The sequence below is a fragment of the Mytilus galloprovincialis genome, chromosome 3, assembly GCF_965363235.1.
Source record: "Mytilus galloprovincialis chromosome 3, xbMytGall1.hap1.1, whole genome shotgun sequence".
Lineage (NCBI taxonomy): Eukaryota > Metazoa > Mollusca > Bivalvia > Mytilida > Mytilidae > Mytilus > Mytilus galloprovincialis.
The window spans coordinates 35,734,784-35,761,686 of NC_134840.1; the positions used below are offsets into that span (position 1 = coordinate 35,734,784).

At 30.7% G+C, this 26,903-nt stretch overlaps 1 protein-coding gene across 7 annotated transcripts in view; it reads right to left on the bottom strand.

Moving 5' to 3' along the window:
• Positions 1-2,362: 2,362 nt before the first annotated feature.
• The window catches only part of LOC143067809 (uncharacterized), a 46,673-nt gene continuing 22,132 nt past the window's right edge, over positions 2,363-26,903 (bottom strand). Inside the window, exons 16-31 of one of the 7 annotated variants that reach the window (XM_076241362.1) lie at positions 26,783-26,821; positions 25,297-25,329; positions 23,695-23,755; positions 23,264-23,326; positions 22,128-22,267; positions 21,092-21,178; positions 19,007-19,090; positions 18,566-18,640; positions 17,285-18,015; positions 16,365-16,394; positions 14,835-14,878; positions 13,977-14,021; positions 9,975-10,089; positions 9,596-9,692; positions 9,162-9,273; positions 2,363-8,087 (exon numbers count right to left, since the gene is read on the bottom strand). In XM_076241362.1, the coding sequence (XP_076097477.1) occupies positions 7,900-8,087; positions 9,162-9,273; positions 9,596-9,692; positions 9,975-10,089; positions 13,977-14,021; positions 14,835-14,878; positions 16,365-16,394; positions 17,285-18,015; positions 18,566-18,640; positions 19,007-19,090; positions 21,092-21,178; positions 22,128-22,267; positions 23,264-23,326; positions 23,695-23,755; positions 25,297-25,329; positions 26,783-26,821 (1,944 nt within the window). In that variant the 3' untranslated portion in view covers positions 2,363-7,899. The remainder of the gene's footprint in view (positions 8,088-9,161; positions 9,274-9,595; positions 9,693-9,974; positions 10,090-13,976; positions 14,022-14,834; positions 14,879-16,364; positions 16,395-17,284; positions 18,016-18,565; positions 18,641-19,006; positions 19,091-21,091; positions 21,179-22,127; positions 22,268-23,263; positions 23,327-23,694; positions 23,756-25,296; positions 25,330-26,782; positions 26,822-26,903) is intronic. The other 6 variants (XM_076241367.1, XM_076241366.1, XM_076241363.1 and 3 more) reach the window with 6 other exon arrangements.

Here is a 26,903-nt window from a genome sequence, read left to right on the forward strand (position 1 = left end):
TGTCAGAGAGCTCTCAGGCTGACATTTCTTATCATATTTATATTTGAAAATATCAAAATATCTATATTGGAGTTATTGCCCTTGGTAAATTCAGAAATTATTTGGGATATTTGTATTACTAAGTATTTATGAAATGTGGTAGTAAAGCAAATTAATAACTTCAATTTTTACTGCATTGAATCTCAAATTTTTGTTGATCAGTTGGCAATAATCCAATAATAACAAGAGTGCTCACACTGAAATGTCTCGCCTTCTATACTAATCATTGATATTATGTTGATAGTCCTAAGTATAAAGCTAAGCTTTATTACAACTGTCACATAAACTTAACATTAACCAAGATAACTAAACAAAGACCAATGAACCTTGAAAATGAGGTCAAGGTCAGAGAACCATGCCAGGCAGACATGTACAGCTAACAATGCTTCTATACAACATATATAGTTGACCCATTACTTATAGTTTAAGAAAAATAGACCAAAACACAAAAACTTAACACAGCAATGAACCGTGAAAATGAGGTCATGGTCAAATAAAACCTGCACGACTGACATAAAGATCATAAAATATTTCCATACACCAAATATAGTTGACCTATGGCATATAGTATTAGATAAAAAGACCAAAACTCAAAAAGATAACTTTGACCACTGAACCATAAAAATAAGGTCAAGGTCACATGACATCTGCCCGCTAGACATGTACACCTTACAATCATTCCATACAACAAACATAGTAAACCTATTGCATATAGTATGAGAAAAACAGACCAAAACACAAAAATTTAACTATAACCACTGAACCATGAAAATAAGGTCAAGGTCAGATGACACCTGCCAGTTGGACATGTACACCTTACAGTCCTTCCATACACCGAATATACTAGCCCTATTGCTTATAGTATCTGAGATATGGACTTGACCACCAAAACTTAACCTTGTACACTGATCCATGAAATGAGGTCGAGGTCAAGTGAAAACTGTCTGACAGACATGAGGACCTTGCAAGGTACGCACATATCAAATATAGTTATCCTATTACTTATAATAAGAGAATTCAACATTACAAAAAATCTGAACTTTTTTTTCAAGTGGTCACTGAACCATGAAAATGAGGTCAAGGACATTGGACATGTGACTGACGGAAACTTTGTAACATGAAGCATCTATGTACAAAGTATGAAGCATCCAGGTCTTCCACCTTCTAAAATATAAAGCTTTTAAGAAGTGAGCTAACGCTACAGCCGCCAGAACACTATCCCGATGTCGAGCTTTCTGCAACAAAAGTTGCAGGCTCACAAAAACCACAAAACTTTTAAATCTAGTGAGCATTCTATTTCATCTATGTATTCCACACCAATTTCAAAACTCCAAACACCTGCTGCAGGGCAACTTTCAATATTGATGGGGAAGGACCTTTATCGGGACTCTGGGAACGGATGTTTTTAAGATCAGGATTTCGGGATTGACTTTTTCGGGATCCAGGAATTAGTTTTTTTGAATTTCGGGATGGCAGGATTTAAATTTTTAAATTCGGGACCTCGGGATTTTATGTTTTTAAGTCCGGTATTTCGAGATCAGGACCCAATTCTACTGCACCCCTCCCCACCCCCAATATTATTTCACCTGGTAGAACACCCCATGTAAACAATAGGTGCTACTAGTTATGCTGAAGTTCCATGAGGGTCTGGAGGGGGGGGGTCTGTTATTCTGTAAACATTTAATTTTCACCCCTTTTTCCTCTAATCTTCATTTTTTTGGCCCATTATTCTCTAATCTTCATTTTTTAAGGGCATTATTCTTTAATCATTTAACCCCATCCAAACCCTCTTCCATGGTATACCACCAAAACTTAACCTTGTTCACTGATCCATGAAACGATGTCAAGTGAAAACTGTTTGACGGGCATGAGGACCTTGCAAGGTACGCACATACCAAATATGATTATCCAATTATTTATAATAAGGGAGAAATTAACATTACAAAAAATCTTAACTTTTTTTCAAGTAGTCACAGAACCATGAAAATGAGGTCAAGGACATTGGACATGTGACTGACAGAAAGTTCGTAACATGAGGCATCTATATACAAAGTATGAAGCATCCACGTCTTCCATCTTCTAAAATATAATGCTTTTAAGAAGTTAGCTAACACCGCCACTGCCGTCTGATCACTATGTCTATGTCATGCTTTCTGCGACAAAAGTTGCAGGCTCGACAAAAAAGAATAAAACTTATTCTAAAGTTGTTTTGGCAAAACTTTGGTTTTAGAGGACAAGATATATTTTTGTTTGCAAATGCGAATAGATGACAATTAATAGCTTGCATAAACTCTTTAGGCTATAAGAAGAAAAACTATATTGATAAATATGTATAATTTTAATATGAAATGGGTATCACTTTTATATAAATTTATGTATGAAAAGGCACAACCACAAAATGGAAAGGTTAAAACAATATCACAATGTAAATATAGAAAAGTAACAATATAGAAAAAAAAATTTTTGTAAATGTACAAATATTGCTTTAGAAATCAGTTGTCTGTAAAGACAATCTTCGCTTGTATATTTCTTTACAATACCATGAAAAAATCCTAGGAATTTATATGACTTCCACCTTTTAACTAAAAACTTTAAAAAATCAAAGAGCTGGATAGCAACTCTGGAAAGTTTGCAACTGTATATGTGTATTATTTCAAATAGGTTATAGACATGATTTATTTCAAATATGTATTTAATCACAGCTTTGATTTTTTAAAAGTAAACAAATGTCTCGCCTGCAATTTCCAAAAATCACTTTTTATACCCCATTTATGGGCATTATGTTTTCTGGTCACTGCGTCCGTTTGTCCATCCATCCTTCCGTCCGTTCATCTGTCTGTCCCATTCAGGTTAAAGTTTTTGGTCGAGGTAGTTTTTGATGAAGTTGAAGTCCAATCAACTTGAAACTTAGTACACATGTCCCCTATGATGTAATCTTTCTAATTTTAATACCAAATTAGAGTTTTTACTCCATTTTCACGGTCCACAACAACATTCAATTTTATTAGCAACGCCACATGTCTTATTAGTTTTTAGCGATAATTTTCCATCTCAAGGAGTAGCATGATATGAAAAAAGATCAAAGAAAAAATGCACAAAATAGTCAAATACATATTATAGAGAAAATATGCAAAGGACAAACACTTACATTATCATTGATCACGGTCTAATGATGTCTGTTAGATGGACACGAACACTTTACAATGAAGACAACTCATAATAATCATAATAACTAAGAATCATACCTACTGAAGCTGGAAAAAGCATTGGTCATGGAGCAATATAAATAAGTTTAAGCCTTAATGAGATATCAATATATATTGATCAAATGTAGACTTATCTTTCATAGTAACTAAAATTTCATCAAAGCTTAGCAAACTACATATTGATTACTGACCAGGGAAAAGAGGTCTTCTGTCAGATGGACATATACATCTTATACCATTTCACAAAATTAAGTTGACCTATAACTCAAAAGTAAAACACACTTTATTTTGATAACAGAAACATGAAATGAGGTCAATGTCAGAGTGACTGATGCAGACAGACATGTGCACTTTACAAAATTTTGACTTGACCATTAATAGTTTAATCTATCACTCAAATAGAAAATAGCCTAAGAAACTGTAACAATTTTTAAGCAAGCATTGAATCATAAAAATAAGGTCAAGGTTAACTGTCACATGTAGATCAGAAACTTCAGACCATAAGACATTCATAGCCTGTATACCGTTTCAACCTTCTGAAATATTATGTTTTATACAGTAAATTAAAGCTGAATTAGAATAACAATGTCTTACAAATCTGAATCATTCATCACAGGCAGGACAAACATAAATAAATGTACAAAACATTTGTGTCAAAGATGGGATTTGGGAGCAAATTACATTAAAGTGAATTATCATGCACACCTCTTAAAATAATAATGTGTATCATATAGGAAATTTCGGAAATAGACACTTATAAATATTGTCCCCTGCTTTGGTACAAAAACCTCACTCTTTCTCTCTTTACAGATCTATTGAGGTAAAATGTAAGAATCCTATAAATTGAACTTGTTTCAGTAAAAAGGACATGTGTAAAGGTCTCATTTGATGGTTCATACAGTATAAGTTAAATTAGTTTCATTAATGCTGGGAATATGAATGACTGTAAGCAAATTTACAAAAATGATCTATAACATAATATATTCATGCAAAGGTTACATTGTAATACTATATAAATAAAAATAATATGTGAGACATTGTTTTCTTATGGCACAAAAAAAAATAAAAAAGCAGGAAAATCATTTATAAAAAAGGAGGACATAAACATATTGTACCAATTTTAGTGAAAAGCAAAACTACTAACTACTACATATTTACTTCATCTTAATTTTAACAATTAACTATCAATTTTATCTCCATTTCTTTCAATATTTTAAAGACATTTTTGTGTTGCTTTAAAAACTAGAGAGGCCACACTGAAGAGTACTTGCATTAACTTATCATGATTGAATTTCATAACATTCACCAAATATATAATAGTTAGCTAATTGCTTGTAGTATCCGAGAACAGACCTAACTATGAACATTGACCTAGGAACCATAAACATGAGGTTGTGGCCAGATGACAGATAACCAGATAACATGAACACCATGCATTGTTCATACACCAAATATAGTTGACCTATTGGGTAATAGTATCTGAAAAACAGGCAAAACTATGAAAACTTAACATTGTGTAATGAACCATGAAAATGAGGTCAATCTGCCAAACAGATGTGCATACCTTACGATCATTCTATTCACCACTTATAGTAGCCTTTATAAACAGAACAAAGCAAATATGAGGCTAAATATTGTATAAAACAAAATAAATAGCAAAATAAACTTAACATTTCATAAATAAAAAGATACAAAAACATATTTATAAATTCATTCTAGAACCATTTCTACATCCAAGCTAAATTTTTACTACATAATTAAATTAAATTAACATATAATGTATTAAACTACTTATTAGCTATCTTATATGAGGGAGATATATATTCATTTTTTAATAAGGCTTTATTTAAATAGATTTTTTCTAGAACAAGTTTCACTAACTATTGTCAAGCATATCTGTAATTGCTGCCTATCATTTAAAGAACAAAATATAGAGAGCATTCTAATATACCAGTATTTTCGATCAATTATGCAACACTTTTGTAATGCAATCTTAAATGTGATAGATAAACTGGCATATGAGCATGCTCAAAAGAAGCACACTGCACTTGTATTGTTGATATCTACACATAATTTTGTTCTATAATGTAAAGTCTGTAGAATTTTTTGTTTACTTCAGAAATGTGCCATTCATTTCTTTATCCAAATTGATAATAAAACTGATGGTTTTATCTGCTTTCAGAAAAAAATAGCCATTCTTATAAATCCTCATTGGTTAACATCTAATTTTTCTTTCAGCAAAAATAATTAGAACTGAAGTACTCAGTTACACATATGCTTCTTAAAACGAATTCACAAACAAAGCATTGCTAACTTATCATGATAAATTCTGACAAAAGCCTTATTTGAACACTTAAACCTAACAAGAGGAGTGTAAAATCATGACAAAAAGGCCCCATATACTTCTTACAACCAATCCTCATACCAAATCCTGTTAACCATGTACAAGGTGTTACTGTACTGAGGAACAAACCTCATTCCAAAAGCTATAACGAAACTTAACAAGACTTCTGAGGCATGTAAATGAGGTCAGATGATGATAATTGGCTTAGATACCAATATCAACACAATCCACCTTCGTTCAAATATGGTTAACGTTAATGAAAGATTGGATACAATATAAAAGTATTTATCACATATTTGTTACGAATACGTCTGGTTTTGCATATGCAATAACCTCAAAATTGCCCGGGGCAAAAAAGAGCATATTGATATTGTGCCCTCATTCTAAATGACGTGACGTCACTGCGTCCTTAACGACACGTTTGTGATAAAATGTTTAAGATTTTACCTTTTATCTTTCATTAAATTGTTATAATTGACCTTTTTTTCTCTTTTCTGCAGAAATTAAATATGTGATAAAAAGATTATAACATGTCTTTTCCACATTGGCCCTGGTATCATCCCTCGACCCATATCGGCCCTCGGCTAAAGCCTCGAGGCCGATATGGGAGTCTCGGGATGATACCAGGGCCAATATGGAAAAGGACATGTTATAATCTATACATAATGTAGTTGTGCAATTACCACTGTGAATTCTAGTAACAGTAATTCACAAGACTCACTTTCTGAAACTTTTTAACAGATTAGACTACAACAATTTGAAACAAGTTTATATGACACATATATATATATATAAAAATAAACAGGTGGATGGTATGTTATCACTGGGCATCAGCATCTTTAATGACAGGTCTTATTGATTAATATCATGTTTTCATTATTCAAAGTCTTCTATACATCTTACAAACTCAAACTAAATTTTTGAACTCACATGGTAATTTGCATTTCTTTTAATCAAACCGACAATGCAGCATGCCCCTGTCCTAAATTTCAAATCATCTTCAACTTATTCTCAGCAGATCCACTATAAAACAATTGAGCACAAAAAATATCACATACAAGTAAAAATATTTTTTCATAAATATCTTTTAACAATTTAACATATACATATAATATAATTTCATCAATAATTAACAGCGTAGATTCTTGTACAAAAGTAACTACAATTTGTCTTCATTATCCTATTTTACAATATTAACATATGGACATTTCACAATCTTGTGGTCATTTTTCTTTTGAAAAATTTTCTTATTTCTTTACTTACAGTATTCTGTAACTTTTTTTTAAATGCCCCGAGTAAGTATTATATAGCTATATGTGACAAAATAGCAATATTGCACATTGTTACCTGATAAATATCTGTTCTAGAAATGAATACAAAACTCCATACAACTTAAGTTTAATTTAAAAAAAAAATATCATTCTTTGGTTCTGTTTTCGTATTGATGATATTAACCTATAGATAGTAACTGGTAAGTAAACATTAAAGAATATGTAACAAGATTGTTCTGTTTAGAAAACATTTGTTTTTTTTGGCAGTAATAATTTCAAAGTAAAAACACACTGTTTTGGACACGTTCCTGGAGTACTTCAAGATTTAACTAAATCAGAAAAGCTCAAAGCTAAGGATTCATACCAATTTAAAATGCAAAGTACTGTAGTGCAAATAAATATTTATTCAAAATGCCCAGAACAAAGGATGAAGGATTTAAATCCTTTAGAAATGCCCAAAACATAAGCTGATACAAGCAATAATGGGTAAATATGTAATATAACCAAAAGGGCCATAGCTTGAGGCAAAAACTTCTAAAAACTTGGTCTACAACAAATTGGTCAACTATTTTTACCCTAAACAAATGATTTGTTTTCTTTGGTCAATTAACGTTAAATCTTTTTATTATAAATAATAGAGCTATATTTATGGTTTATCTAGACTTTTTACTGGTACCACTCCCAACTTTTCTACTTTTGAGCCCTGGGCCTGCCAGATGCTTAAATTGATAAGCTTTTTATCCTTAATTGTTTGTGGTCTTTTGATTCCCCCTCTATGGATGAAAAGATAGTATACATAAAGTAATGTTAATCATAACCATGGAAATAAACATGCACAGTTGTCTCCCATTTATGTCAACAAAAACTTCTATTTTTCATTACAATTTCACTGTTATACATCTACCTCATTCCAAACTAAATCCTACTGTATCAAACATGTTGGTAAATAAGTTTTCAATATGCAAACAAGTGTATTATCTAACAATAAATTAACAGATAGACAGAATCTAATTCTCCTTATAAACAATGTCTCAGTAGCTCAAAGGTATTGCTGTCTGTAATCATCTTCATTTTGCTGATATTTTCTCTCTCCTGGCATCCTCATACTATGCCTATTATGTTTTCTCATCAACCTGGGGTTTGGATTTCCCTTCTTTAAGTTCACCAATACCTCTACACCTGTACGACCCAATGCTAACCATTTGGTAATCCCTCCTTCCTGGTAATCTATTTTACAGAATAGTATTTAAAAATATGAAATAAAACAGTAAACCATGTAAATGAAAATTAAGCTTACTTCACAAAAAGTTTTATATTTGGATTTTTTTTGATTAGAAAAAGAAAACACTTTTGATACAAAAATGTACCTGTTAATTGTCTCACACACTAGCAACATTAAAAAGTCAACTTTAGAGTTTGATGCATTTCTGTCTAAAACAATGGTTTTAGTGAACATTATTCGTGCATTATGGGGCATTGTCACTTCTTCTCCAATGTTGAGCGAGTGGTTGGAAAACTATGACGCTATATTGCAAGACTAATATTGCAAATGAATTCCCATAATTGACAATCAGCACTGCTGTCATTAGGGAATTGTGATTAAGTAACTACAGAAAACACAATATTTCTAGTTTATCAGTACAACTACAATCACTACGACGCTTGATGAAGGTTAATAGTGCAAGGATACAGGCAATCCCCTCTATCTGGTAAATGATGTCATAAAGGCACGCAATATTCGGTAATTGACGAGTTTTTTCCGATGACGGACAAACTCAAAAGTGGTCTATTGACTAAATGTGACAAACAGCTTATAAATAAGTAGGACATTTTTTAAGGTGTATAGAAAGAAACTGCAAACTTCTCACACACCACAGTATGGCATAGTCAAGGAATTATTCTAGAAAAAATCATTATATAAGGATCAAAAGAGAAACATTTAATGTGTCTTGCTTTTTACCTGTTTTAAAGCCAAATAAACTAAATTGAAGACACAGAGATATGTCTAGAATGTATGTAATTTTGATAGTGAAATGTTAATGTTGAATATTAAAATAGTCATTTTTCTGACATGTAAACATTGCAAAACAATCAAGGTCAATTGACCAAAACTGAAGTGACAGAGGGAAAAATAACCTTCATGGCAATGTCTTTTAAGCAAGTGGTAAAACAGATGCATAACTTATATCATTGACTTTAGATTAGGAGTCCCATTTAAGCTTCAAAGTCAAAAGACTGTGACAACGAATAGGTTTTTTTTTTTATCAAGTTCTAGTTTGAACTCTGTATATTCTTACCTACCCATAAACAGCAGACCAATCGTAAAGGAATGTTGTGACACATGCTGCTTCTTGCCATCTTTTATATCAAATATAACTAAAGCATCCACACTGGTTCCAGCTCCTCTATCAACCTGTAAATAAAAATCAAACAATACAAATATCTTGTGTCTACATTTCATCATTCACTATTTAGAAATGTTTATTCAAACAGAACAATATCTGACTATTTAACTTTGTGAGGAATTTAAAAATTGTATATGGTACTAAGAAGAATGAATAATGTACCTGACTTTTTGGACCTCTAACAGTTATTACAGTCTTACATCAACTTTTTCTTATAATAATAAACTCTTTTCACTTAAATCTTTCATTAGGGAGACAGAAAATAGCAAACTAACAATGGTTACATTTATTTAACAAATTATTTAGGATTTAAATTGTTTTATATCTTACCTCAAATATAGCATTAATTTCAGGATTGTCAGCTTTGACTAAATTTGATTTTCCTATCACTCTACTGTTAGAACCAAATCTAAACTTTGTATGTGGGCTGCAAGGTAATAATAAAACAGCATGTATTTTCTTTTTTTAATAAACATATCATTTATTCCTGTTGACTTTGGTCAAGGAAGTAAAACTGTATTTCACATTATCTATTTCTGGATCAATAAATTTCTGTACTTTTCTTCTGCACAACAGAGGTTTCTGATGTGGTAAAACAAGAAATCAATTTTCTACTGTCAACCCATGCTATAGACAACTTGACAAAACAAAAGTAATCTATACAGACCAAGATACTGGTAAAATATGGTTTTGTACTTATAATACTTACTTTTGAAGTCGAACTTTACAGTAGAAATTACTAACAGATTTGGGTAGACCTCTGACTTCCAGAACTTTACCACTAATACTGTACATTTTATCATGGTCTACAAGACTACTACTCTCTGAAGTAAAAAGCAAGTTATAATCAAAACTAAATATTGTTGTGTATATGCCAAATTTTTTTCAAATTTATTGACAGCAATTTTTCAAATGTATAATTTATTTTTATTTTTTTTATATATTTATACTTTCCATGTATTGTTGATATTTTTTTATGATCAATGTGTGGTTTGATTGATAACAGTTGGTCTTTCTCTAACTGTGCTTTTGTGATATCATAAAAACGTTAGGCCATGCCAGTTACACCATATAAAGAAAATACAGATACAATTTGCATATATATGTATACACATTTGTCTTAAACTCATTATAGAAACAGATTCTACCACTAGTCATAAAGCTAAATAATACTTTTATACTCTCTACAATTCAATTAAAAAAGGTAACTGTCTTGAAATGAAGGTGTAGAATCTACTTTTATCTTAATTTGTTTTGTATAAAAATTCTTAATTAAGTAACAAGAATTTTCATTTCTTTAAAAACTGGCCTCATTCATTCAAAGTTAAGGTTTATGTACCCTTGTGTTGATTCAATGCTAAACATATGGAAATTTTATAGAAAATCCACAGCCTTTATCCTTGTACTCTCATACTTGGCAATTAGATATCTGATAGATATAACAGTATTGCATGCAGTGCTAGTATTAATTTCCTTAAAACAAGTTTATTAATGTAGTTATTGGTTAAAACAAATAAAAATATGGACCAAATCAAGTACACCTTTTAGGGTGAGCTCGACTTTAGTGACTCACCACGAGGTATTTTAGAATTTACAGGTTGGTTAGAACTTTTTGTAAAAAATAAACACATCATAGAAAAGCAAGTGAGTAATCTATGTTTCAAATTTTATAACAAAAAATTCTGTATTGAAGGCTTAGGATTTTCTATAAAAATCTTGGTTTATTTGCCACAAAGTACTCTTTTTCTATTAAATGCAATGAAACAGTAAATATTAATGCTTTGCATCAAGTTTCCCCTTGGTATATGTACAAAATGGTCTATCTCTATTTATCATTTGATACAATTGAAGTTTGAAAAATTCGTACAAAAATGGCTACAGAAGGGGTCCTAAACCTTAAACATGTGTGAAATAGTAAGTAAACTGTGTACTATGGTTCATTTTAAAAACATGGTCAATATCGTTTGTGCATTTTTCTCACTGCTTTTTTCAGAGACAAATAATATATATTTTCAAATTACCAACAAAAAAACTCTCTTTGGGGTGTTTTGTGTAAACTGTGTGTACTTTGAAAGCTGTCAGTTACCCTATTTGCAGTGTAGACAAGCAGTGCTGGCTAGAGTCACATGCAACTACTAACAAGACACTATAGTTACCCTCATGTTCTGATTCATCATTCAATTTCTTATAATGTAAAGCTCTGAATTTAACCTTCCTAATTGAACCTTTTAAGCAAAATTAATCATTATAGACAGATTAGTACTGTCACCATTTCATTCAGACATGGGTAGCCACCTAACAGCAGAGCAAGCTAAAACATCAAGGTCAATTCTACCTTGAATCAAGGTAGAATTGGTCATTTGAACTGATACAAAGACAGACACATTATGGGTGCCTGATATGACTAGTTCATCTTAATTGTACTTATAATATTGGTACAAATACTGTGCATTCATTATTATTCATTGTTACGCGGATTTCATTGGTACAGGTTAACCAAGAAATTAAATGTTCAACAAATGACAAATTTTCTATGGGCTTGTATGCAGACCTCAACAAAACAAGAAATTAAATATTAAATATATTATATAAGTTTTCCTTTATCCACGAAAATTTGTACCCACGAAAATAAATGAATCCACAGTCTCTTGTATTTATTATTAATTATACACTAAATGTTAAAATATTCAAACTTTGCTTGGAATGTTATTTTGTTTGTATAAGGATAGGTTCCAATTGTTGTTACCATAATCTCATTCTCTTTTCCTTCAATGTGACATCACTAAAACATTTGTAATTACATGAGCAACTCAATGGGTGCAGCATGTGGAGCAAGATCTGCTCCATATTGAGATAACCTGAGATCACCCTGTTTTTGGTGTATGTTTGATGTTTGTTGAGTATACTGTGTTTTATACACTGTTGTTGGTCCTTTTGTGACTTTATGATTGTTGAGTATACTGTGTTTTGCATACTGTTGTTGGTCCTATTGTCACTTTATGTTTGTTGAGTATACTGTGTTTTGCATACTGTTGTTGGTCCTTTTGTGACTTTATGTTTGTTAAGTATACTGTGTTTTGCATACTGTTGTTGGTCCTATTGTCACTTTATGTTTGTTGAGTATACTGTGTTTTGCATACTGTTGTTGGTCCTTTTGTGACTTTATGTTTGTTGAGTATACTGTGTTTTGCACACTGTTGTTGGTCCTATTGTCACTTTATGTTTGTTGAGTATACTGTGTTTTGCATACTGTTGTTGGTCCTATTGTCACTTTATGTTTGTTAAGTATACTGTGTTTTGCATACTGTTGTTGGTCCTATTGTCACTTTATGTTTGTTAAGTATACTGTGTTTTGCATACTGTTGTTGGTCCTATTGTCACTTTATGTTTGTTAAGTATACTGTGTTTTGCATACTGTTGTTGGTCCTATTGTCACTTTATGTTTGTTGAGTATACTGTGTTTTGCACACTGTTGTTGGTCCTATTGTCACTTTATGTTTGTTGAGTATACTGTGTTTTGCATACTGTTGTTGGTCCTATTGTCACTTTATGTTTGTTGAGTATACTGTGTTTTGCATACTGTTGTTGGTCCTATTGTCACTTTATGTTTGTTGAGTATACTGTGTTTTGCACACTGTTGTTGGTCCTATTGTCACTATGTTTGTTGAGTATACTGTGTTTTGCATACTGTTGTTGGTCCTATTGTCACTTTATGTTTGTTGAGTATACTGTGTTTTGCACACTGTTGTTGGTCCTATTGTCACTTTATGTTTGTTGAGTATACTGTGTTTTGCATACTGTTGTTGGTCCTATTGTCACTTTATGTTTTTGCCATGGTATTGTCAATTTGTCATTTACTTATGAGTGTGAATATCCCTTTGGAATCTCCATCTTTTTTTATATACTGTAATACTTACCAATATTTAGAAGAATATATTTTAGCTGATATTTCATATGTTGGACATAGATTGGACATTATAAGAATTTTAAGAAACAGTCTCTTTACATACATAGATAAGTTTTTACAGAAATCTATAATTAATCTCTGGTACAAAAAGTGTCTGCATATTAAAGTCAATATAAAGTGACTGTACAATCAGCCGACAGACACTGAGTATTGATATATGGCCCGAGAACACAGTTATTTCATAGTGCATTTTGACAAATAATATCAAAATTATAGATACTTCTACAATCTCTAACTCAAAATATTGACAATTCTGTGTTAAGGGGATGTAAAATTCAGTTTGACAGCTTCAGACGTGATAAAATTTGACCTTTTTGAACGGACCAAATCACTACTTAACATAAAGATTCAGCACCCAAATTTTTTTAACATGTAAATACATCCCCTTACTTAATATTTCCTGCATTTAATATCAAGAAATAAAACATGCAAGTTATACACTGTTTACACTAGGGACTATATTCGTAGACAATGAAAACCAAAGGACGATAACTGTGTCCTTGGACCATATATTTATCTACTAATAATTGTTGTACTTATACAATGGTGAGATACTGTATATTTTATGTCACTGAGAGCAATAAAAAGTTAATAATTCTATCCTAAATACAATGAAATAATCATATATGATTTAAATATATCTAAAACTATCAGTAATGATTTTGGTTAATTTCTGGAGTACAAACTGTATCACATCTATAAATCTGGGTAAGCACTACATATACACAAGCCAAGCGTACTTGCCTGATATTTCTGTACTTATAATAGAGGGCTCTCGACTAGAGGTCACTATAAGCATAGAAATAAAAAAAACTCTGAATCTTTCTTGTAATAACTCTTCCAATCAAAAGGTGATCAGACTTTACACATGCATGCATTCAATGAACAAACAATTGTTCATCTGGAAAAAACCTTTCTGTGTGTTTCTTGGTCAAATAATACAAATCGTGAAAATGATCACATCACTTTCTGCATCATCAGTGAATGATACACGGAAAGGTCAAATTATAGTCAGACAACAGAAACTAATGTATTATATCATATACAATATTTGCACATTGTAGGAAAACATAAAATTTATTTCTGTGAACTTTAGAAACAAGAAGAAATGGGAGGATCAGTGAGATTTCAAATCTTTTTTACATTATCCTATAGTGTACCTTTATTGTTTTTATCTTCAAACTCAACATTCAAGAATATATGCTTTTTACTTCCCACCATAAAAATTGTTTTTGAATGAAAATGACATGTCTTAAAAGAGGGCCTATAGAGGACCCTTAATTGAAGTGTGGGGTAAACAGCAATTTGAAACTTTTCCCTCACAACAGAAGCAGGATTAATATAATCATGCATATTAAATACTGCAAAGAAAAAATATATATATATATATAAATCATTAAAATACTGTGGATTAATTATTATTCATAAAGCATTAACATTTCATTACTTTCCATGAAGATTACATCAATTTAAGTGTTCAACAATATACAAATTTTCTGCATGGTTTTATGCAGTATTACTGAAAAGCACCCATGAAAATTAATGACTCCACTGTACTTTAATTCTAAAATCAACTTGTAATAAATCCAATGTTTAACATACCATCAGACGAGTCATCCTTTTCTCTATAAGTAAATGAATTCATCCTAAAACATAAAAATAGGTATCAATATAAACTTAATAGACAATAAATTTGCTACAGTTTTAAACATTACAGTATAAATCAACAATGGGCAATAAGGTTAATCAAATTAAAAGTCAAAATGTTAATCCCAAATCTTTACCTAGTCACAATTTTTTTTACTAATTATGAGAAAAAACGGGATTGCTACCATGTATTTAAGTTGCCATTGCTGTTGTTTTTTTTGTTTTTTTTGCATAGCACCTTTTTCTATTCATGGAAAATGGAAAATTCTGCACAAAACTGTAAGATATGCCAAGGTTTTTCACTTGATCACCATTAAAAAATATAAAAGTAGGAACAAATTTAATTCTTCCCTAATACATGAACATAAAGCATTAAAGCAAGGTATTACAATACAGTTTTCCATAAAAGCAAACATACTGGGTTTTAAAGCATTGTTCATAAAATTAAAAAAACAATCATTCAGAGAACAATTGAAGGTCTTTCCACTGACAAACTCACACTTATTGATCATATAATGTGAAATAATGTGAATAAAGTTACATTTTTTTCTATAAAATTGTGAACAAAGGTTGAAAACTCACTGTAGTCATTAAAAGAAAGATAAGCTTATGAAACAAACATGTTTTTGTTATTGAATTTATTTGAAATATGGGAGATAATCTTCTAGTTTAATTAAATGATAGCTAACTTTACACTGATTCCAAAAATATAAGGTTTCTATATATCTTTTATCTAAAAAGGGAGATAATTTGGTACTTCTAGCTTTTATTTTTTGCATTGGAATTTTAGGTCTAAAATATAAAAAAAATGCAACATATCTAAACACATGTATAGATTGTTTTACAGACCTGAGGCCTTTTTAAGAATAGTCTTATTTAATTTCAAGAATTATTATTTTTTCATACAAGTATTGTTAGTTTTGAGTGTTTTTTTACCAGTATGTATTTCAAAGTTACACCATACTATACTACAGCATTTTTTTTTATATCACATTAAAAACTGTTAAATAAAATTGTCTCTCTGTTTCTACCTACATCATTAAAGCTTGTGACCAGATTAATGTTTTTTTTTTAACCATAGACAATAAGAAAATGTAATTGTCTAGCTGTTCAACCATCAAACATATAAAATGTATTTTGTATCAACATCTACAGGTCTATTGTTGAAGAATGTAAGTGACCTCTAGATGTCTTTTTGTTATTTGTGTCATTGGCAATAACAAAAGTGTTATGGAATACTTTCACAGTTGTTTTAATAATAGTTAGAGAAAACAAAATATTATATGATATTAAAAGAATTTCAAGAAGAAGAACATGAATTTTAAAATAAGTAATTTTACGTTTTTATAAGACTTTCTCTGAATATGCATGCATGGGATGGTATATATGTATTTATAATGTAAGTAGGTATTAGTAATAAGACAATTTGCGGAATGCAGTGACGCAGATCTTCAAAGGTGACGATTTCAATACATATCTTCTTACCATCTATTAATTAAGAAGTTATTACCCCCTCTGAAATTAAATCATGTTAGCATTTTTATAAATCACATTGTTACATTTATCACACCAATCCAACATTTGCAGCATTACTACTGGAATAAATCTGAAACCATAGGTATGTTTAGTATGTTAATAAAACAGATAAATATTAGCTTAATAAACTTAAATGCAATCATGCTTCAAAAGCAATTAATCTGAAGGTTTAATACAACTGGAGTTTTTCCAAATGATTTGACATATTTTTACAATGATTTTTATTATAAAAAAAAATCTGTCTCTCTGCTTTTAAATAATTGAATTATTGCTCCTGTTTACTTTTCTAGTAGTTGTGAAATATCACTAATAAACAACAAAAGTTACATGAGAATCAAAGTTAACTGAAGTCACTCAGGTGGGCATTAATAAGTCAGCGATTTTAAAGATGTAGTTTACAAATCTGTAGAAGACGGTTAAACGAGGAAGAGACATAAATGTACAACTTAAGCAGATGGACAAGAGTAATTCTTTCTTCCTTTGCTACTTTATTGGAGGGGAATAAACCAGAAATAGCTAGAGTTATGTAATAATACCCCTTTTTCCACTACAGAACACCAATATGCAATGTAGTGTGCAGATATGGCTTAGTTCATGTCATGCCAAAGTAAACCCCGAAAGATCAATCAGATGAAGAAATTAAATAAGTAGTGCAAATAATAATATCATGTGAGCAAGATTCTGAAAAAGTTTCACAAAATTCGGTAAATTGGTTAAGAAGTACCGGATACAAATTGGGATGGAAAATATTTCTTCAATATTGAAAAACTTATACAAGGAAGTGAAATGAGTTAAAAAATATCAATACTTTCTGTCTACAATTTTTTTTTACAGTATTACTTATATTTTCCTAGTAGTAAAAAACTTACGAGTCCCCATGCTTCATTCCATCTCTATCAGGAAGCATCAATGATGTGTACCCTGGTCTACTGTTTACTGTCATGTCTGACTGGGACCTCATCAATGGTGATTTCTGTGAATTCTCTCTCCCTCTACGACTTCCCTGCCCTGATGGAGATGATCTGTATGAGTCTACGGAGGGACCTGTTGGTGGATTATCAATCAATGTTTCTCTTGATGTCCTATGACTACGTCGTGATGGGCTACTGTGACGAATGTAATGAGGATGACCTGGCTGATATGGACTACCATCCACCTGAGATTCAACATATTGGGAGGAGTTTCTACCTCTTCCCTGTACTCTACCTCTACTTTCTGTGGGTGACTTACTTTGTTCAGATGGAACAGGACTTCCAAGCTGTTTTGATGACCTTTGTTTCTCTCCCTCTACTCTTTTCTGATGAGGGGAAGTCTGACTTTTTCTCTGTTTAGGAGGGCTCTCAGTATTTTCATGGTCACCATTTTGTAGTGAAGTATCTATCTTTTTAGATTCTGGTGATGCTCCATTAGCTTGCAATTCCTGACTTTGAGGTGGTTGAGATGACAATTTAGAATCATGTTTCACTACAACAATTTCCTCCTTGATAGGATGTCTGGAATCAAGTTCATCAACATGTGGTAAGATGTCTGGTTTCATATCTTTCCTGACTTGACCATTCATTTTGTGGTTTTGTTCCTCTGTAGATCTATTAGGCTCAGCCTACAAAAATAATACAATGACAACAATCAAACTACTAAATATTTTTAATGATAAATTTTAACATGCTAATTTTAGATAAGGAATAATAAGAATGTCAGTACAAAACACATTCTTAAGATCTCATAAACATGTTTAACCCCGCCGCATTTTTGCGCCTGTCCCAAGTCAGGAGCCTCTGGCCATTGTTAGTCTTGCATTATTGTTAATTTTAGTTTCTTGTGTACAATTTGGAGTTTAGTATGGCGTTCATTATCACTGAAAAAGTATATATATTTGTTTAGGGGCCAGCTGAAGGATGCCTCCAGGTGCGTGAATTTCTCGCTACATTGAAGACCTGTTGGTGACCTTATGCTGTTGTCTGTTCTATGGTTGGGTTGTTGTTTCTTTGACACATTCCCCATTTCTTTTCTCAAGTTTATTAATCTAAACATAATAAACTGTCGACACAGAGATGCGTCTTGCCTTTGTGTCATTTTGATAGTATAATGTATATTTTGAAATCAAAATATCAATATCTAAATATTTGAACTTAACAAAAGTCAATAGATACCTGTAATACTGGAGTAGTTTCAGATTTAAAGACCTCGCTTTCTGGATTTGAATTGGTATCATTATCTCTTTTCATCTGTAAAAAAGACAAAACAATAATATAATATATTATAGAAACAAACAAATTGAACTTCATATTTTTACCTACCAGGGTAAATCGTTGAAAGTTATCCATCTGGCCATAACAGAGCTTTAATTTGTTATCCACTATCATAAATTTAAGAAACTTCTGTCCCAAGCATTCTTCACTTAGTTAATCACAGCAAAATGTCCTTTTGTAATTTTTTATAAGCTGACAATTGAAAATCAATTATAAACCATGATAATGTTGTATGTTAAACACTAAAAAAAATCATTCTAATAGAGGTATACTAAGAAAGACTGGAAACATTTTTAAAACTAATAATTAAATAGAAACATAATGATTGATTGACAAACTTACAGGAACACCATTAGTTGTAACAGTGCACTTGATCTGTAGCATACCAGATTTGGTTCTTTGTAACTTTATCCATTCTGATGAGTCCTGTAATATCAAGGGGAACAACTTACAACACAGTGTATTTTAGGTGTAATGTAAAATGAGCAGCTAGACATAAACCTATGTTATAAGAAACTTATTACCTTAATCTGTGCTAGCCAGTACAACAAGAAACTGCATCTGAGTTAACATATACATGCATGCTCTTGTAGATTAAGTAAACACATATATAGAGATGTTTAAAATATATAGAAACCAAGTGAGGGAAATACAACTCACAACAATTGTTTGCTATGATATCTGCTATATAAATAATCAAAGGAATTTGGTAGAAACATGATGAGTAAATAATGTTATAAAGCAAACCAGGTGAGCCAACTGTTACTATTTCACCAAACAACTAACCAATATCATGCTGCATTGTGATGTCCAGTCAATGAGAAATTTCCCAAAACATCATACAAAAGGACAAATTCCAGATTGTTATAACGCATGAACTAGGTGAGCTTAACATGTCACATAGTTGTGGAAAACATTACCATTCAAACTAGAAATTTGAAAGTACATAACACATTACAAATTGCCAATATACTGCTAAATATCAAATTTGAAACCTATGAGATTCACAGTTGTGAGGAAATCTATCCTTAAAACGAACAATGGAGGGCCAGCAAGATAGACATTTGACAATTTAGAGCATTATATATAATACAAATTTAGTCTATTTTTGTTGCTAATATGTTGACTTCTTAAGGTGTGTTCTCATTTCGCCTTAGCTGTGAATTCCAGGTAAAAAAGGTAAAAAATATACTAAGGCCAGATGGGAATTAAACTAAGGCGAAATGTGAATTTAGATAAAAATATTAAATAAACAAATTAAACCTCTGTGTTTTTATAGCAATTTTAACAACATTGAATTAGGGAATTTTTTCTCTTTAATTATCATTTTTAATAAAAGTGACAATTTTGTGACAATTTATATGATTTTAACAGAAAAAAAAAATCCACAATAAAACATGAGTCAGTAGGAAAGTTGCTTCTTTTATGATTAATTTAATATAAGTTTCAATTGTATAAATTTTATGCAACCAGTAAGTACTTAATAATCAGTCAATTATCCTTTACATTGTGCAACACAAAGAGTTTAAAAAAGAAAGAAAAAAATGTATTCCCACAAACTTGTTTACATATATTACAGAAACTTTAATAAAATAAATAAAATAATGTATTTTTTTTAAATTGTGTTATCATAATTATATATAATAAAGATAATACATGTAAAAATACAAAAAAAGATGTGGTATAATTGCCAATGAGACAACTCTCCACAAGAGACCAAAATGACACAGATATCAACAACTATAGGTCAAAATACAGCCTTCAACAATGAGGAAAGCCCATACTGCATGGTCAGCTGCAATAGGCCCCGAAATGATAATGTAAAACAATTCAAACAAGAAAACTAACGGCCTTATTTATGTACAAATAATGAACGAAAAAGAAATATGTAACACATAAACAAACGACAACCTGTGAATTACATGGTATACTATGACTTGACTTCTTCAAGCTTGGTCCAAATTATATAAGATTCTTTAATCTCCTGGAAAACATCGCCAACCAACATATTAACCTCAGTATGGTGATTCGGCATCTTACATCCTTAAACATGGAAACTAAATGAACTTTGTCATTCTTATTCATTGACAGAAATTGGAAACTTTATTTGTATTCAGCATGATATCAAATATATAAACAGAATTTCTAATGAGCTTTTACATAGGCAGATCTAGGGAACCATGGGGGCCCAGGACCCACCCCCACCCTTTTGTGGGAAAAATTTGATTGAGTATATAGGGAATCACTGAAGCATGACTGGAGCCCACCCCCCCCCCCCCCCCCCACTAAAGAAAAGTTCTGGATCCGCCACTGTTTTAAACAAATATGATAAAATAAATATATAGATACATTTGTAGATGGAAGGATGAACAAGAGTAAACAAGCTCCTCTGCTTTAAATCAGGTTAAAACAAAATGTCATAATTACCTTGTAAGAAATTTCTCTCAGTTTATCAAGAGATAGCATAGCTTTTCCCAGAAAATCGTCTGATATAAAATCTTTATCATACAGCAGCTAAAAATTTCATTAAATTATCAAATATCATGTACATGTATGACAAAGTTTTATTTGTTTTTGTGTTTTGTTATTGATCTGATTAATTTAGCCATTCTCAACTGATTTTTAAAAAATTGTTCTTATGTTGTACTGTCACACCACTGTTCCAGGTTAGATGAGAATTTGATGCCAGCATAAATGTTTAAGTCAGGAAAGAGCCTATGGTTCGATTGTGTCATTTGTTGATGTGGTTCATTAGTATTATTCGTTTCTTGTTTTTTTTAATGGATAAGACCATTGGGTTTCCTGTATGAATTGTTTTACAGGAGACTTTTTGGTGCCTTTTATAGCTTGATGTTCAGTGTGAGCCAAGGCTCCGTGTTGAAGGCCGTACTTTGACCTAATTGTTAACTTTTTACACATCATGACTTTGATGGAGAGTTGTCTCATTGGCACTCATGCCACATCTTCTTATTTCTATTCTATATCTGCCTATCTCATGTCAGTAGCCTCTAATTCAAAGGTTGTTGTTTGTTGCTGTATAGCATGTCTTTATTTACAATTGTACCAGATGTTAAGCTTGACATATTGTATGAGCATTTGTATACTATTTACATTTATTTGTTCATCTCTAAATATTTTTTTGTGTGTGTGTTATTTGATTGTGACATTGTTGAGGTGAGGCAAAAACAAATCATCTTTAAACAGTAGCCTATGTGAAATCAAACTATAATTTACTTTGAGTGGACAAACTTACCTCTATTTTATGGACAGATATTTCTCCTAGTAAGTAGATTGATCATAAATATAGATTTATTTCCCTTACTTTTAATAATTTTTTTTCAATTTTCTCTCTGAAAAATTTCTTTTCTAAACTTCAAGTAATATTTTAGGCCAATACCTTACATTATAATGTTAGAGAAACAAGCTATACAATCCTTTAAATAAATCTTTTAAAATAACTTACAATTTCAATCATTTGGCTTTCATCATTGAATTCAAATGTTGTACTCTCATTCCACTTAGGGAATAAAGTTTTCTTCTTTACTGTGGTCTTCAGTAATCTCTTCTCTCCCATTTTTACTATACAGAAGGGATCACTAAACCCTAAATCAACAATAATTCATTAAGCAAAGATTTTTCATATGAAAACACAGAAATTCTACATCAGTTTTAAAATAATACAGAAGTAGGTCGCAAGACATGTTGTTGATTTTAAACATTTCACATATTTATCTTGTCAAACTTTTGGTCTGAACAAACCTAATGAAGATTATTTGGAAAAAAACATGTATATAGTATACCAAATACCAATAAAGATCACGTTTAAAAGGATTGCAGTATTTTCAAGCTCAGGACCAATTATATAATCAATCCATTATACAGATGTTTATCGATATGCAATGAACATTTTCATTTCATACAAAAAGATTGAGAGTTTGACAAACAGACAGAATATATAAAATCATTGCAGTATATGACTGATTATTGAAGTATGATTATAAAATAATAACTGTTTTGCAAAATCTCAGTAGAACATTATACATTTATTTCCTGTGCCTGAGGAAGATTATGAAGATTTGTTCACCCAAGAATATTCTATTTCACGAGGGCTCTGCCCGAGGGAAATATGATTTTCAAGGGTGAGCAAATCTTCATATCTCCCAAAGCTAAGGGAAATGAATGTTTTATTCTACTGCCTATGCTTTGTGCCTATGCTTTGTTTACTTGAACATAAAGTATTAGTTTGCATAAACTTTTTTCTTATCAGCTTGTTTTTATTACTAAACACAACAAATGCACTGATAAACAGTACAGATCAAAAGTTAATTATCAGTCTTTTTGTTTTAACGTCTGAAAAATATTTGAACACGATAATGATTCTGCTATCACTATTTAAAAATAAAGTTCAAAACGTTATGTACATTAACCGCACGTAGCGTCGCACAATGTAGTCCCGACATTTCAGAGGGGAATATGATGCTGAGAGGGGAATATGATACTACGAGGAGAATATGAAGATTTGTTCATTGACACTTGGGATAGTCTCAACCAATCAAATATGGATTAAACTATCAATATGTGTAAATAGTGGAATAATACCATTTCTGTCCATTGCAATCAAATCTCTTCCTTGAAGAATTGTTAAATCTACCATAGTTTTAGCTGAAAATAAAAGAAGAGAGACTAAAACAAATCACACATGAGTCAATCTATACCAAAGCTGTTAAATAAAAAAATTAAACTAATTTAAGTACTTTGTTTCAACTTTAAGAAAATGATTTCATATTCAATATATATGTTTACATAATAATGGCATTTTTATACTGACTTTATCAGCAAGAATATCAAGGGAGCCTGCAAGGGCAAATGTACAAATTGCCAACTTACTTTTCAGTAATAATGTCATTTAAATGCAACATTTTAGCCATCCATTTCATAGAAAAAGAAATGAGATATATGAATTTTAATAACACTATTTGTGCTGTCAGTGAATACTATACATTGAAAAAAATCAATCAATATTTACTAACTTGTTGGGTATAATTCAGCAAGTGTAACTTTCTTCGATGTCTGATGATTTGGTCCACCTCCCTGAAACAAATATTATGAAATATAAGGGTGTTATCTGGTACCAACAACAACATACAACAGTAATATCAGTAAAACATTAAAAGGTACCAACACAAAGTACAGCATTAAAATCACTTCATGCAAAACATAACAGCAAAATGGTACCAGCAACAAAAACAACAGTAACATCAGTACATGCAAAACATTTAGTCAAACACAATGAAACTGTTGATCTGACACAAACACTGCAAATTTTAATATTCTTGAAAGGATCATAGTTCACTAAGTTGGTATTCAAACACAATTCAAAGAAGCATAAATATTCTAAAAAACATTTTTTTTTTTCATTTCTTCCAAACGTTTTTTTTTAAACTGATCACTATCATTGTTTAGTTATAGGTAGATATATATATTTACAGTTGAAAGTAGCCATCATGTTTAGTTTGCATATTTATAAGACATATTTCTAAAGGTAAATTCCAGAACCCTTTAATTTCACAAGATGTTTTCATGTTATTTGATTGCTGTCTCACATCTCCTTCTGTTCATATACATTAATTTAGGCATTCTCAATTATAGAAAAGACAAAGTTATACAGGTATTGTACAGGTGTTGTACAGGTTTATACATGTGTTATACATAAGTTCATATGCTATTAGATACACAGTTAAAATGTTAGAGGATAGCATTATCATGAGGGAGCTTATACAGAATGACACAATATGTGATCAGCACCAGATTTGTTTAAAATGCATCCAGATTTTTCAGAGAAATCCTCTAAACTCATTTGTCCACAACTATCTTCTGTAAAAATTTGTTTGAAGATAGCAATGTGCTGAGCTTGAAATAATTCTAAATGATCTCTACCTAAACTTATGCCAAAGCTCTCCATTCACATTTCAAATCTAATTTAGTATAAAGCATTTTGTTTCAATGGACCTTTGATTTGGACATCCTCTTTTTTCCATTACATATATGATTACTAGGTTAAATGTAATGCTTATACACATTTTATTTTACCCTTTCCTCAATGGATTGTTTTATTTGGCATACTTGATTGGCATAGGATTTTAGAAGAAAGGGTTTTAAAAAAACTTTTAAAATCATTTATCTTTAAAAGTTTAGAAAAAACTGAAATATCTTTATTTTAGATTTGAAACAATATTTTTTAAATGTGGCATGACTATCAGTTTCGTAACAAATGAATTCAATAATACATTAAATTCATTTTTACTTAAACACTACAACACTACCAGTACTATGAAATCCTCAAAAAGCCTTAATAATTGTATCTATTGGAACATAGGAACTATAGATAGTATTACAATAGCTCTGCTGAATTCTTTAATGAATGCCTACAATTTACCCAACATGCAAAGCAGTATGTTACAAATTCAGACATAACATTCATACAAAACATCAATGACATATCAACAACCTTCCTAATGTCAAACCTATATTGAACATCATGTTCTTACAGTCCAACAAGTTCATTCTTCTAACTGCATTGGTATCTACAATGTTATACACTAAACAAACACTTAGCACATGCAATATCCTACCTCTTTGTGAACCTCTGTGGGAGTTATCTCCTCCTTAGAAGGGAAAAGTGTGATAATGATAACATGATATGAATGACAAACAAATATGAGTATAACAGTGAATATTAACTGATGATAGTGATAAAATGGAGATTTAAAATGAAGAATTTGCAAATAAATCAAAAATAAATTTTACATTATTATCTCAAACTTGAATATAAAAGATGGATTTTCATTGACTTAATTTGAGTTATTTCCCTTTATCACCATGTTGACAGGAGATAAGCACATATTCCCCGATAAAAAAAACAAATTATTTTTTTGTTAAACTGACTGCTAGACTTTAAAACAAACATTTGATTTGTTTTAATCTTGTAAAACTTGTAATTGTGATCTAGTTATAGTTATCAAACAATCAACATGTTTAAATTTCGTTAATAAAAAAAGAAAATGAACCAGTTTGCCTTGCAAGATGACAGTCGAGGGAAATAACTCTGATTAAACTTCTATGGAAAAATATAATTTGCATCAAAAGATATATCAAAGCAATGAAGGTTTTTAATGCATGATCAAAGCTTTTATAATACCAATTTAAAACAGTGACATTTAACCATGTTTATAGTAAGCAGCCGTGTAACATGTTACAAATTACTATTGGTACATTTTTGGCTAAGGCTGCAATTATCTACAAGGTGTAACTAAATTTTCAAAAGAATCTGTTTCTTAAGTAACATTGACTCAAAGCACATACCATGAGTGAGGTTCCAAAACAATCACTAAAAGGAATTTACCACTACTGACTGATTTTAGCAATTTTTCAGTCAGGCAGAAAAAAATTCAAGGTTAACTTTAGATTTGAAAACAACGTTTGACAGTTGCTGAGGTAATAAATTATGCCATATAATTTCTATTTTTACAAAGATGTCTTGTTATGAACAATAAGGACCAAGTGAAAGCACATTTTATTTAGATATAATATGTAAGCTAAAAAGCAGCATAAACAAAATCATAAGCTAAATAATTGCAATGGTGTACATAGGTAAATGTCACTTTTTTAGTCTCCATACAAAAATATATATATATTTAATGTACCATAAACCATGCTATTCTGAATACACATGCAAGGCAATATTTTTTAAATATGGAATTATTTTAAGGTTATATAAAAGTACCTAATTGTCATTATTATAATCTACTAGGTGGAATTTATTCATTTTTATATGTACCATATATACCAATGTTTTCAATTCTGGCTTCTATTCTTTGTTTGAAAAATTTAATTGTTTAATTGCCATTTTATTTATTTGCATTTTATTTATTTGCATAATGAAAAATTCCATGACTTTGAGACAATAACACAACTTCTTAGTTTATATCATTTAACAAGAATGTATAGAAAAGATTTAAGAGATGGCTGCATGTAACAAGTTAAATTTAAGACGGCTGAATTTGACAAGTTCAATTTAAGAGTATGTAGGAAAACATTGATATTGTGAATACTGTATACCTGGTCATTCCGATGAAAGGATGATCTTGATGTTGTAGGCTGAATAATTAATATAGCAGTATAAATATATGATCAGAATAAAAAATATCAATGTTATTCATGCAAAAATAAAATGCCTTTT